This window comes from Podarcis filfolensis (genome assembly GCF_964270895.1).
Source record: "Podarcis filfolensis genome assembly, chromosome: 9".
Taxonomy (NCBI): domain Eukaryota; kingdom Metazoa; phylum Chordata; class Lepidosauria; order Squamata; family Lacertidae; genus Podarcis; species Podarcis filfolensis.
Window position 1 is genome coordinate 6662241 of NC_139610.1, and position 12005 is coordinate 6674245.

General features: G+C 48.7%; 2 protein-coding genes across 4 annotated transcripts in view; both read left to right on the plus strand.

The window, feature by feature from the left end:
• Positions 1 to 6471, plus strand: part of STOML1 (stomatin like 1) — a 14039-nt gene extending 7568 nt beyond the window's left edge. For all 3 annotated transcript variants that reach the window (XM_083630660.1, XM_083630661.1, XM_083630659.1), the window contains 3 exons: positions 1100 to 1331; positions 3751 to 3978; positions 5997 to 6471. In XM_083630660.1, the coding sequence (XP_083486786.1) occupies positions 1100 to 1331; positions 3751 to 3978; positions 5997 to 6199 (663 nt within the window). In that variant the 3' untranslated portion in view covers positions 6200 to 6471. The remainder of the gene's footprint in view (positions 1 to 1099; positions 1332 to 3750; positions 3979 to 5996) is intronic.
• Positions 1 to 12005, plus strand: part of LOC310770178 (zona pellucida sperm-binding protein 3-like) — a 141737-nt gene that overhangs the window by 95926 nt on the left and 33806 nt on the right. The window lies entirely within an intron of this gene.

The window sequence follows — 12005 nt, forward strand, 5'->3', positions numbered from 1 at the left end:
GCTGCGCAGCAATCCCTCTTGCTGTTCTGGCTTCTGGGATTCAGAATATTTTTTTTCTTGTTTTCCTCCTCCAAAAACTAGGCGCGTCTTATGGCTGGTGCATCTTATAGAGTGAAAAATACGGTATATATCCTTCCTTTCTGGGGCTCTCAGAGGCTGCTGCCCCAGCCGCAAATGGGGCGCGGTTGGTATTATAGGCTGCCCCTCTGTATCCTTCCAGAGGGGTCTCAAGCGTGCTCGGGTACTGGCTTGTGTCCACGACGGTACCTTTGCCTGGCTACGGTAGCCCCACTCTGAGATGACACCTTCCTTTCTTCTCTCCCTCCCTCCCCACATGCCCTCCTGCCCATTCATTCACTTGCCAACTGCGTGAGGAAGCAGATTTTGCGCCCCCTCGCCTGCCGAGATCATGCTCCTCAGATCCCCAGACAAGAACAGCCCCCACACATACACACACAAACACCCCAGCCCTCTCTCAGGGCGCCATGACCCGCTCACCCCACCACCGGCACTCTAACCCCCGAGAGCGCAGCACAGAGCGGGAAGGAAGGCAAGGAGGCTTGGCTGGAGAAAAAGGAGGAAGAGGAGGACAAGATGCTCAGGCTTGGCCTTTGAGACTGGCCTCGGCTGCTGCTACTGCTGCGTCCGAGGCTGTGGAGAAAGGCTCTTCTTTCTCGGCCTGCGATCCACGAGAAACAATCCCGCAATTGACTCCTCAATCGTGATCAACGTGTTTGACATGCCTGGACTAGATGACCCTTTAGTTCTCTTCCAACTACAGTGGTACCTCTGGTTACGTACTTAATTCGTTCCTGAGGTCCGTTCTTAACCTGAAACTGTTCTTAACCTGGAGCACCACTTTAGCTAATGGGGCCTGCTGCGCTGCCGCCACACGATTTCTGTTCTCATCCTGAAGCAAAGTTCTTAACCCAAGGTACTATTTCTGGGTTAGCGGAGTCTGTAACCTGAAGCGTATGTAACCTGAAGTGCATGTAACACGAGGTACCACTGTATACAATTCTACAATTCCATGAATACCTGCAGGGTCCCAGTTTTCGCATGCCCTTGATCTAACTTCCCTGCCTTCTCTTCTTTCTAGGTGGAAATCAATGACATCACCAGGTCTTGGGGCCTTGAGGTGGACAGGGTGGAACTGATACTGGGAAACGTCCTCCAGGCGTCCCAGGAGACTGTCCCACAGGCGCCGGGCTCAAGGCCTCCAATCCCGGGACTGGAAGGGCTGGACAGCACCATTCAGCAGCTGGCTCTTCAGTTCTTTGGCAAGACCCTGGCGGCTGCGGCCACCAGTCCAAATGGAGATTTTGAGACAGGTGACCACGTCAGCTCCCCAAGCATGACTTAGTAAAATAATAATATTAATAATTTCTTAGGGCAGCCATCCCTTACTGTTTATCCCTAGTCACTCCTTGGTGTAATACCATTGTAATATAACAGTGTAGTGTTGGGCTTCGACTAGGGAGACCTCAGCTGAAATCCTTGCTTGGGCCATGAAGCTCACGGGGCAACCTTCAACCAGCTTGCAACAAAACAAAAGGAGTGTGCTGGATCAGGCCAGTGGCCTATCTAGTCCAGCATCCTGTTCTCACAGGGGCCAGCCATAGGACCTGTGCACTGGCCTCTTAAGGGCAGGTAAAGGTTTCCGTCTGGTCAGCCCCATCAGTTCTTTCTGACCCGATGCCTGTAGAAAACCCGCAAGCAGGCTCCAAGCTCAAGAGCCCTCTTCCCTCCTTGTGGATCCTTGTGGAGAGCCAGTGTGGTGTAGTGGTTAAGAGCGGTAGACTCGTAATCTGGTGAACCGGGTTCGATTCCCCGCTCCTCCACATGCAGCTGCTGGGTGACCTTGGGCCAGTCACACTTCTCTGAAGTCTCTCAGCCCCACTCACCTCACAGAGTGTTTGTTGTGGGGGAGGAAGGGAAAGGAGAATGTTGGCCGCTTTGAGACTCCTTCGGGTAGTGATCAAGCGGGATATCAAATCCAAACTCTCTTATTTTCACCCCTCCCATTGTGTGAATCTCCTGGCGATGTTTTTGGAAAGGAGGGCCGGAAACTGCTCTTCCTGCCTGACTCTGTGGGAGTCTGAGTGTTATCTATGTAGTAATTAGATGGCTGAGTGGGAGCTGTAACACTCATGCAAGCCAGTACAGTGGTACCTCTGGAGGCGAACGGGATCTGTTCCGGAGCCCTGTTTGCATCCTGAAGCGAACGCAACCTGCGCAGGTCGCGATTCGCCGCTTTTGCGCATGTGCGTGACATCATTTTGCGCATCTGCGCATGCGCGAGCAGCGAAACCCGGACGTAATGCATTCCGTTACTTTCGGGTCGCCGCAGAGCGCAACCCAAAAATGCTTAACCCGAAGCTACTTCAACCCGAGGTATGATTGTAGCTCTTTAGTTTTAGTTTGCGGTAGCTATTAGAAAATAAAGAAGTTATGCTTCACAGCTTTCTTCCGTGTTGTTCATACTCTGCTGAGTTTGGTGCTCACAACTCACAGCTGTGGGTGCAGTGCACTTAGACCTGATTTCCAAAAGTGGAAGGTCTCTGGAAGTGTGACGGAGAGCCAGTGTGGTGTAGTGGTTAAGAGCAGTGGAGTCGTAATCTGGTGAACTGGGTTCGCTTCCCCGCTCCTCCACATGCAGCTGCTGGGTGACCTTGGGCCAGTCACGCTTCTCTGAAGTCTCTCAGCCCCACTCACCTCACAGAGTGTTTGTTGTGGGGGAGGAAGGGAAAGGAGAATGTTAGCCGCTTTGAGACTCCTTGGGGTAGTGATAAAGCGGGATATCAAATCCAAATTCCTCCTCCAGTTCACCTAGCCCAGTCGCGGCAGAACCGGTTGTTGAGCCCAGTCTGTGGCATTGGCTCAAAGGCAGACTGACATGCCTGTGGTTTCCAGCAACTGGTACCCAGAAGCGTTTACTGCCTTCAACAGTGGAGACATGAGCTCTACCACCTTTTCAACAAGCCTTTTAGAGATCTTTCCCAGTATGCGTTGGAATTGTTTTTAGATGTGCCACTTGTGTGTGGAAAACCCCCGAGTTCCTTTGTTGGGAGGAAGGTCGCGATATGGATTCGATAACGATAAGGATCATAATTCATTAATACCACTGTCTGTCCATAGACAATGGCCATGCTCTCTGGGGCTGATCGGAGTTATTCGGCATCTGAGAGCCAGTGCAGTGTAGTGGCTATAGCATGGGTAGGCAAACTAAGGCCTGGGGGCCGGATCCAGCCCAATCGCCTTCTAAATCCGGCACACAGACAGTCCAGACATCTGTGTTTTTACATGAGTAGAATGTGTCCTTTTATTTAAAATGCATCACTGGGTTATTTGTGGGGCATAGGAATTCGTTCATTATTTTTTTTTTCAAAATATAGTCCGGCCCCCCCAGAAGGTCTGAGGGACAGTGGACCGGCCCCCTGCTGAAAACGTTTGCTGACCCCTGGGTTAAAGTGTCGGGTGAGAACCCAGGACAAACCAGGGCTCAAATCCTCCACTCAGCCATGAGTGGGTGACCTTGGGGCCAAACCCTGGCTCTCAGCCTAACCTACCTACCAGGGTTGCGGTGGGCATTCAGTGAGGAGGAGAAGGAGGGGGAAACCATGTATGCAGCCTCAAGCTCCTTGCAGGAAAGGGTGGGATATAAATGCACCAAATAATTATAAGCTGGAGGAGGGCCTTGCTTTGGCCACGCCTGCCATAACCTACGTACCAATTGCCCTTTTTCTCCAGCTGAACATGTGGAGGTAGAGAGCGAGACGGAGGAGCCACCACACGCTGTCCACACAGAGCCAGGTGGCAGCAGTGAAGGAAGGAGGTTTAAAGCTGAGGAGCACCTCTCCGCGTTGGAGCGCTGCTTGTCCGAATCCTTAGTGAACCAGGTCAAGGCTTGCTACCAGATCAATGTCCGGCTGGCCAGTGGAGCAAAGACCACCACTTATTTCATTGATCTCTCTGCAGGTCAGTTTCTTCTGTTGAATGAAGCCATTGACAAAGGCCCTCTCCTGTGGGGCTTCCCTCACTCATCATCTGGAAGGTGCCGTCAGTGCAGAATGCTGCAGCACGATTGCTGACAGGTGTGAGGAGGCCTTGCCAGCATAGAACACCTATGCCCAGAGATCCGCAGTGCCTGCTGATTGGCTGTTGGGCCAAGTGGGACAAGTACCTACGAGATCTCATTGCCCCACATATGCCCACTTGACCGCTTTGAAGGGCCCTTTTGCCAGGGCTACATGATGCCCATTCATAAGAAGTCGGTCTTTGGAACTCCCTGCCTCTTGACCCCAGGCAGGTGCCTTTGCTGTCTCTTTTTGGCATCTGCCAAAAACATTGTTTAGACAAGCTTGCACCCAGATGCTTAGGAAGTTGATATGAGTTTTAAGCTGTTTTTAGCCTATTGTTGTTTTAACTTTTTGAAAGCCTTGATTTGTTGCTGTTAATTTTTCCTTGTTGATAATTTTATTGTTTTCTCTTTGTTGGGTGTTTGCTGTTTTTTACAATCAAGCAATGTGTACATTTTGGGAAGTAGGTGGCCCTAAGGCAGCACATTGGATCCAGCCGTTGGGTTTCTCCACCGACAGCACCGAGAAGGTCTACCAAGCCTCTGAAAATGGCCATGTTGGGCAAACCCCAGGGGGCCCACCTGTTAGCTACATCACATGAGAAACGGCCAATCTGAGGTGGCCATTTGGGTCCTCAGGACCTGTCAGGGTGGGCTGGAGTTGGGATCATAGAGTCTGGGCGTAACAGTGCTCTGGGTGTTAAATAATAATAATAATAATAATAATAATAATAATAATAATAATAATAATACATTTATTATTTATACCCTGCCCATCTGGCTGGGTTTCCCCAGCCACTCTGGACGGCTTCCAGTGAAAGATTAAAAATACATTAAAACATCAGTCATTAAAAACTTCCCTAAACAGGGCTGCCAGAACAGAGCAGTGTTCACTGCTCAGGCAAAAGAGGGAATGTGCAAATCCTAACGTTGACATTGTGGGTTTTGTATTTTTTAAAGGTGCATTCTGCAGAATGCGGAGTAGACTTTCTTGTCTGCTGTTCCAGAGGGGAGGGCTAGAACCAAACAGGTGGAGATGTCAGGGGAACAGAATTCACCTAAACATTAGGCGCTGAGCTGGTTCTTCAACTGTGATTCCCACATTGTGGGGGGTGGGACTAGATGGCCCCTTAGGGTCCCCTCCACCTCTACAATTATATGATTTTATGATAGAGACACCTCCCCAATAGTGAGAGCTGTTTGACAGGCCGGGCTCTCCTTTGCTGGAAGTAGTTAAAGCGGTGTGAAATTCTCTTTGGGGGGGGGTTCAAGTTTTGTATTTTGGGGGGGGGGTTTCAAGTTTTGTATTTTGATTTTGTTCTGCGAAACGCCCTGAGACCTCTGGGTATAGAGCCGGGTATAAATTCAATAAATAACAACAAACAACAACACAGAGGCCCACGGCAAACTCCTAGTTTATTCAGTAAAGCATTACTGGACACACTCCAAAAATCCTGTGGGAGCATTTCTGTTAGAACAGGCACTAATCTGGCAAAATATACATCATGTTAGCTGTTCATCCTCTCTCCAACCGTTTCTGCCAGCCCAGCTCCCCATCCAACCACAGTCCCTGCAAACCCTGACTCAGCCTGACTCATGTTAGAACTGGAGTTGTTTTTCACTTTAGCATCTAGCCGTTAGGTTCATCCTAAGCTAGTTCTTGCCAGCTAGCGTTCTTGAATATGTGACACCCTCCTCACAGATAATGGATTTAACCAAAATTCCATGTTAGCAGAAGCGGGAGTGGTATCAGTCAGGAATGTTGTAGTTAAAACACGGCCCTGAAGTGCCTACCTTGGACTAGCGAACCTCCAGCAAATTTTCCTTTTCTATTATTTAGTGAACACCAGTTTCAAGAGCTGCTGTCCTGATTTGAATTCCTAGGCCTACTGGTCTTCCTCCCTTTTTTTCCCTGCAGGACGTGGGCGAATAGGCCCTGGGCCGCCCGACCACAGTCCCGACGTGGTGTTGGAGGTGTCTGAGAGTGACCTGGAGGCCTTCATTCTGGGAGAGCTCCATCCTTTGAATGCCTACGTCTGCGGGAGGCTTCAGGTCCATGGAGACCTGAGTGTGGCCCTCAAGCTGGAAGAGCTCTTCAAAGTGACGAAGCAACGAAGATGAACATGTTGGGAGTCCAAGAGGAGGGATCATTCAGTTTGCTGCCTAAGGGTTAATTCTGTCCTCGGGAAGCCAGCTTACCCTAGGGGCGGGAAGGTGTTGCTTAGCAACCAGACAGAGTGGCATGATGCTTACTGGTGTAGGGAGTTTTAACCCTGTATGTTAGTTAAGTATCTCCCTGCCTGAACTAAGAAAGACACAGCCTCTCTTCCTTTCTCCACGAATGATACCCAGATTTTTTCAGCTTGCTCAGTAAAGTGTCATCAATACTTTTCTCTCTGGCCTCTGTCTACGTTATTCAAGTGACTTTACTAACAGAACAAAGCCTGTGTAGCTATTTGAGTTAGTTCTAGTGCAACAACCAGACTGTTGACTGGGTCCAGTTATGGGGATCATGTGTTTCGTGTGATGGAAACAATTGTGCAGGATCCCCAGTTTATTTTCAAACTCCACAAAATGCTGCTTATGACCTACAGAGCCCTAAACGACTTGGGGCCACCTTTTTCTGTACAAGTCTGACCTGATAGTAGTATTGGTATTATTGTCTCTTCAGCAAGTGATCTCAGTGCAGGTTACATGAATTTTAGAACATAAGAAGCTAAGAAGCATCGCGCTGGATCCGGCCAATGGCCCATCTAGTCCAGCATCCTGTTCTCACAATCCCAAGGGGAAACCTGCAGCCAGGATCTGAGCACAGCCAGGGGAAACCACAAGAGGACAGAGTGTGGCTCTTGTGGTTTCCAGCAACTTGCATGCAGAAGCATGGCTGCCTCCAGCTGTGGAGACAGAGCTAAGCCTTCATGGCTGGTAGCCATTGAGAGCCATCTCCGCAAATTTTTCCAGTTGTCTCTTAAAGCCATCCACGTTGGCAGCCATCCCTGCCTCCTGTGGGGGTGAGTTCCATAGGTTAACTTTGTGCTGCATGGAGAAGTCCTTTATTTCAGCTGTCCTGAACCCTCTCAACATTCATTAAATGTCCCAAAGTTCTAGTGCGGGGAAAATCAAACACAATATTAAAAACAGTTAAAACCAATTATATTCAAGAGCAGAGGGTGTGTAATGTACGTCCGTCCATCCATATGTGTATATCTGCGGGGGGCGGGGTCCGTTCCAACTCTGTTATCCCAGTAACATTTGAGTTTTTAAGAGCAACGCCGAACAAGGCAGACGTCTCCTACATGTTCCTGCGTGCTCGTCGTGACTAAGCCAACTCGATTTCTGTTGATTCACATAAATGTGGAATTGGTTAACAATGTATTGTCTTTGAATTTGGGAATTGGGGAGAGACGGGAAAGTCCTCACCGTGCCGGTTCTTCTCTGAGCTGGGTTTATTTACACACACCCATCTGAGTCACCACCCTGCCCATTTGGGGTTGACTTACTATAGGACGGTGAGGGAGGGGCGAGAGCACTCCAGAGTTGCAGGACTCCAACTCCCATCTTGCCTGCTTGTTGACCGTGCCGGGGTGTTCATGGGAACTGGAAAACCACAGCCCCTGGCAGGGCAAGGCTTGCCCATCCCTGCTCATTAACACAGTAATAGCAGTCTGGCTTCTCCAAGTGAGTAGTTCTGGGCACCCCAGTTTAAGGAGAATGTAAGAGCTGCTTGACCACAAACTCCCTCAGAAGGTGGTGGACTCTCCTGCCTTGGAGGTTTTGAAACTAGGGTTACCAGACGTCCCCATTTCCCGGGGACAGTCCCCGGATTTGCGAAAAGTCCCCGGACAAATTCCATCCCCGGAACGTCTCCGGATTGCATCTAATGTCCCCAGGAAACGCAGCAGCGGCAGTCTCAGCAGCCCGGAGCAGTTGGCTCTGGCTGGCTTCAGAAGCTGCTCAGAAGTCCCCATATGATGGTGGTGCAGGGGCTCAAAGATGCAGCTTCCGGGATGCCTCCACCTTCCCTGACCCCAGCAACTAAGCTGTGAAGGGAGGCTTCACGCTGCCTATCGGAGAAGAAGAAGAAGAAGAAGAAGAAGAGTTTGGATTTTATATCCCGCTTTATCACTACCCGAAGGAGTCTCAAAGCAGTTAACATTCTCCTTTCCCTTCCTCCCCCACAACAAACACTCTGTGAGGTGAGTGGGGCTGAGAGACTTCAGAGAAGTGTGACTAGCCCAAGGTCACCCAGCAGCTGCATGTGGAGGAGCGGGGAATCGAACCCGGTTCACCAGATAACGAGACTACCACTCTTAACCACTATACCACACTGGCTCTCAGCTCCTACTTGCATGCAAGCAGGAGCGGGGACGGGGATCTCTCAGGCAATGGGAAGCCTCCCTTCCCAGCTGAGGGATCCCCGGACCTCCTGCTTGCACGCAAGTAGGAACACCGCTCTTGGCCCTCTTCCACCTTCCATGCCTGACCGCGTACCGCTTCACCACCACCACTACCACCGAAGAACCAAGAACTCAGGGGCTGCCCAGGCTCATGAAGAAAGCAGATAGGAGCCTCGGAGGAAGAGGAAACATAGCGGTTGAGGTCAAGGCAGCGGCCGCCACTCTGCCACCACCATCGCTGCAGCATCAATGTCCCGAACGTGTAGTATTTACTTAAAGTGTCCCCGGATTCATTGAAAAAAATTTGGTAACCTTATTTTAAACAGGTGGGGCGGGGGAGGAGATCTGCTAGAGCATGGGTCAGCAACCTTTTTCAGCCATGGGCCAGTCCACCGTCCCTCAGACCATGTGGTGGGCTGGACCATATTTTGAAAAAAAATATATGAATGAATTCCTATTCCCCACAGAAAACCCAGAGATGCATTTTAAATAAAAGCACACATTCTACTCATGTAGAAACACCAGGCAGGCCCATTCTACTCATGTAAAAACATGCTGATTCCTGGACTGTCCGCGGGCCGGATTCAGAAGGCGATTGGGCCGCATCCGGCCCCTGGGCCTTAGGTTGCCTACCCCTGTGCTAGAGTTTCTTTAGCCGTGATTTCTGTTTTGCCAGGGTTGGACAACAATGGATGGCCCTTGCTCCAACTCTCCAGTGCTATGGTTCTATGAGGGAGGAGGAGTCTCTGGCTCCGCTCCATCTTTGAGGGCTGCCGTCACACACCCCCAGGTGCCGTTCTCAGGGCAGGTATCTCAGGCACAAGTGGTGAGCCTTCCCTGCCCCCTGGGCTTGTCCTCGCTCTCTGCATTTGATGACTCCGGTTATGAACTTGCTCTTTTCTCGCACAGTCTCTGCCAACCGTCACCTCATGACAACCTATCTGTGGCTGCCACACCTGGACTGTAGTTCGGGGTTCATCAACTGCAGAGCAGGTAGAAAAAATGCCCGAGGGCCAAGGCCAGTTGGGTCTCAGGAAGAAGGCCTTTCCCATTACCTGCTTTTAACAGGAGATTATAAGAACTGAAGCCTCTGGCATGCAAAGTATAGTACCCTAGAGTTGGAAGGTTCTCCAAAGGTCATCTAGTCCAACCCCCTGCTGAAGCAGCAGATCCGCTGCCACGGCATCCCGCCACCTTCTGAGACAGTCTGTTCCATGGAGCAACACCTCAGGCCATCGCGATGTTTTGTTTATTTTTATTATGTATTTTGTGCTTTGCGTATTGTAACTTTGTGCGGTGCTCCGCCCTGAGACCTATGGGTATAGGGAGTGTGCAACAACAACAACACCACTCTCAGGTAGCATTTTAAGAGAAACAGCAATGAATGGTGCCCAGTATTCATAAATCATTAAGAGTTTTGGAATGACGCAGTTAAAAATGCTGTCGCCATTTTGGGAGGCATTGTTGGAGCTCTTGGGTCTGGGAGGAGAAAGAGAGAAATAGAGTTGTTTACATATTGTGGATCAACTTCTCGGTGGGACTTAAGAGCGACAAATGCCAAATTTATGATGGAAAGAGCGATGCTATCTACGAAGGAGATATATGGAAACCATCTGGACTTAGTGGAGGAACGGGAAATCCACACAGGATTATTATTTTGCTTATCGGCTTAAGGAGACTAACAGAAGAGATCGTAAAGGAAAAATAGAAATTATATGAACAAGATATGATGTGGAAACACCAAGATAAGACTGGATAGAATTATGAATTTTGTTTGGACTGATTGGGACTGATTTGGACATTAATGCAGTAATAAGATGATGATCTGAATCCCCCTTTGGATCTTGAAGTATGGGTTCCCCCAACAAAATTTAACAAAATTTAAAAATTTGGCTTTGTAATTTGGAATTTATGTGATGTGATTTAATTTGATGTGATTGGCCAGTTAATAAAAATTATTTTTTTAAAAAAACCAACATAAATCATTGTGGTGAGTGATCTTTCTCTTGCAACAGAAACGGAGATATTATTAACACCGAATTGCAGCAAGATGAGAGAAAGTAGCCGGGCAGGACAGGAACCAGCAATGCCAGCACAGAAGCTAAGAGAAGATAAATAGAGCAGCTATTTTGGGCAGCTCCCCACTAAATCAAGAAAATAAATACAGTGGTACCTCGGGTTACATACGCTTCAGGTTACAGACTCCGCTAACCCAGAAATAGTACCTTGGGTTAAGAACTTTGCTTCAGGATGAGAACAGAAATCGTGTGGCAGCGGCACAGTGGCAGTGGGAGGCCCCATTAGCTAAAGTGGTACCTCAGGTTAAGAACAGTTTCAGGTTAAGAACAGACCTCCAGAACGAATTAAGTTCTTAACCCGAGGTACCACTGTACAAATACAGTGGTACCTCGGGTTACAGGTGCTTCAGGTTACAGGTGCTTCAGGTTACAGACTCCGCTAATAATACCTCGGGTTAAGAACTTTGCTTCAGGATGAGAACAGAAATCGCAGCAGGAGGCCCCATTAGCTAAAGTGGTGCTTCAGGTTAAGAACAGTTTCAGGTTAAGAACAGACCTCCAGAACGAATTAAGTTCTTAACCCGAGGTACCACTGTACAAATACATTGGTACCTCGGGTTACAGGTGCTTCAGGTTACAGGTGCTTCAGGTTACAGACCCCGCTAACCCAGAAATAATACCTCGGGTTAAGAACTTTGCTTCAGGATGAGAACAGAAATCGCAGCAGGAGGCCCCATTAGCTAAAGTGGTGCTTCAGGTTAAGACCAGTTTCAGGTTAAGAATGGACCTCCAGAACGAATTAAGTTCTTAAACAGAAGTACCTCGGGTGACAGGTGCTTCAGGTTACAGACGCTTCAGGTTACGGACTCCGCTAACCCAGAAATAATACCTCGGGTTAAGAACTTTGCTTCAGGATGAGAACAGAAATCGCAGCAGGAGGCCCCATTAGCTAAAGTGGTGCTTCAGGTTAAGAACAGTTTCAGGTTAAGAACAGACCTCCAGAACGAAATAAGTTCTTACCCTGAGGTACCACTGTACTTAACTAACTGACCAGTCATGTTGCAGAGAGCTCCGTTCTGGTCCTACCAAACAATAAATACTCACCCGCCACCAACACCTAGCTGCCAACCTTCCCTTTTTTGTGGGAAATTCCTTGCTGATCCCTTATTTTCGAGGCTGCTGATCCCTTATTTTCAAATATGAAAGTTGACGGAAATGACTGGCAGAATCCGAGACCTGGGAGAAGAGTTGGTGGAAGAAGACTGGAAGAAATTTAAAGACTATCTTCAGAAATACTGTAAAATTAATGAATGTTAAAATGATGTTGGATTGAAAATAAGTGGCATTAGCAACAAAGTTAACAAGAGTATGCAAAATTGAATCGATAATGGATGAAAATATAGAGTTAAAACATGTTAAGATACAGAGTTAAACGAAAGAGGGTAAGGATTTGCTGATTTGATTACTTAAATGGGAATACAAAAAGGGGAGGTGTGAGGAGGCCAAGGAAAT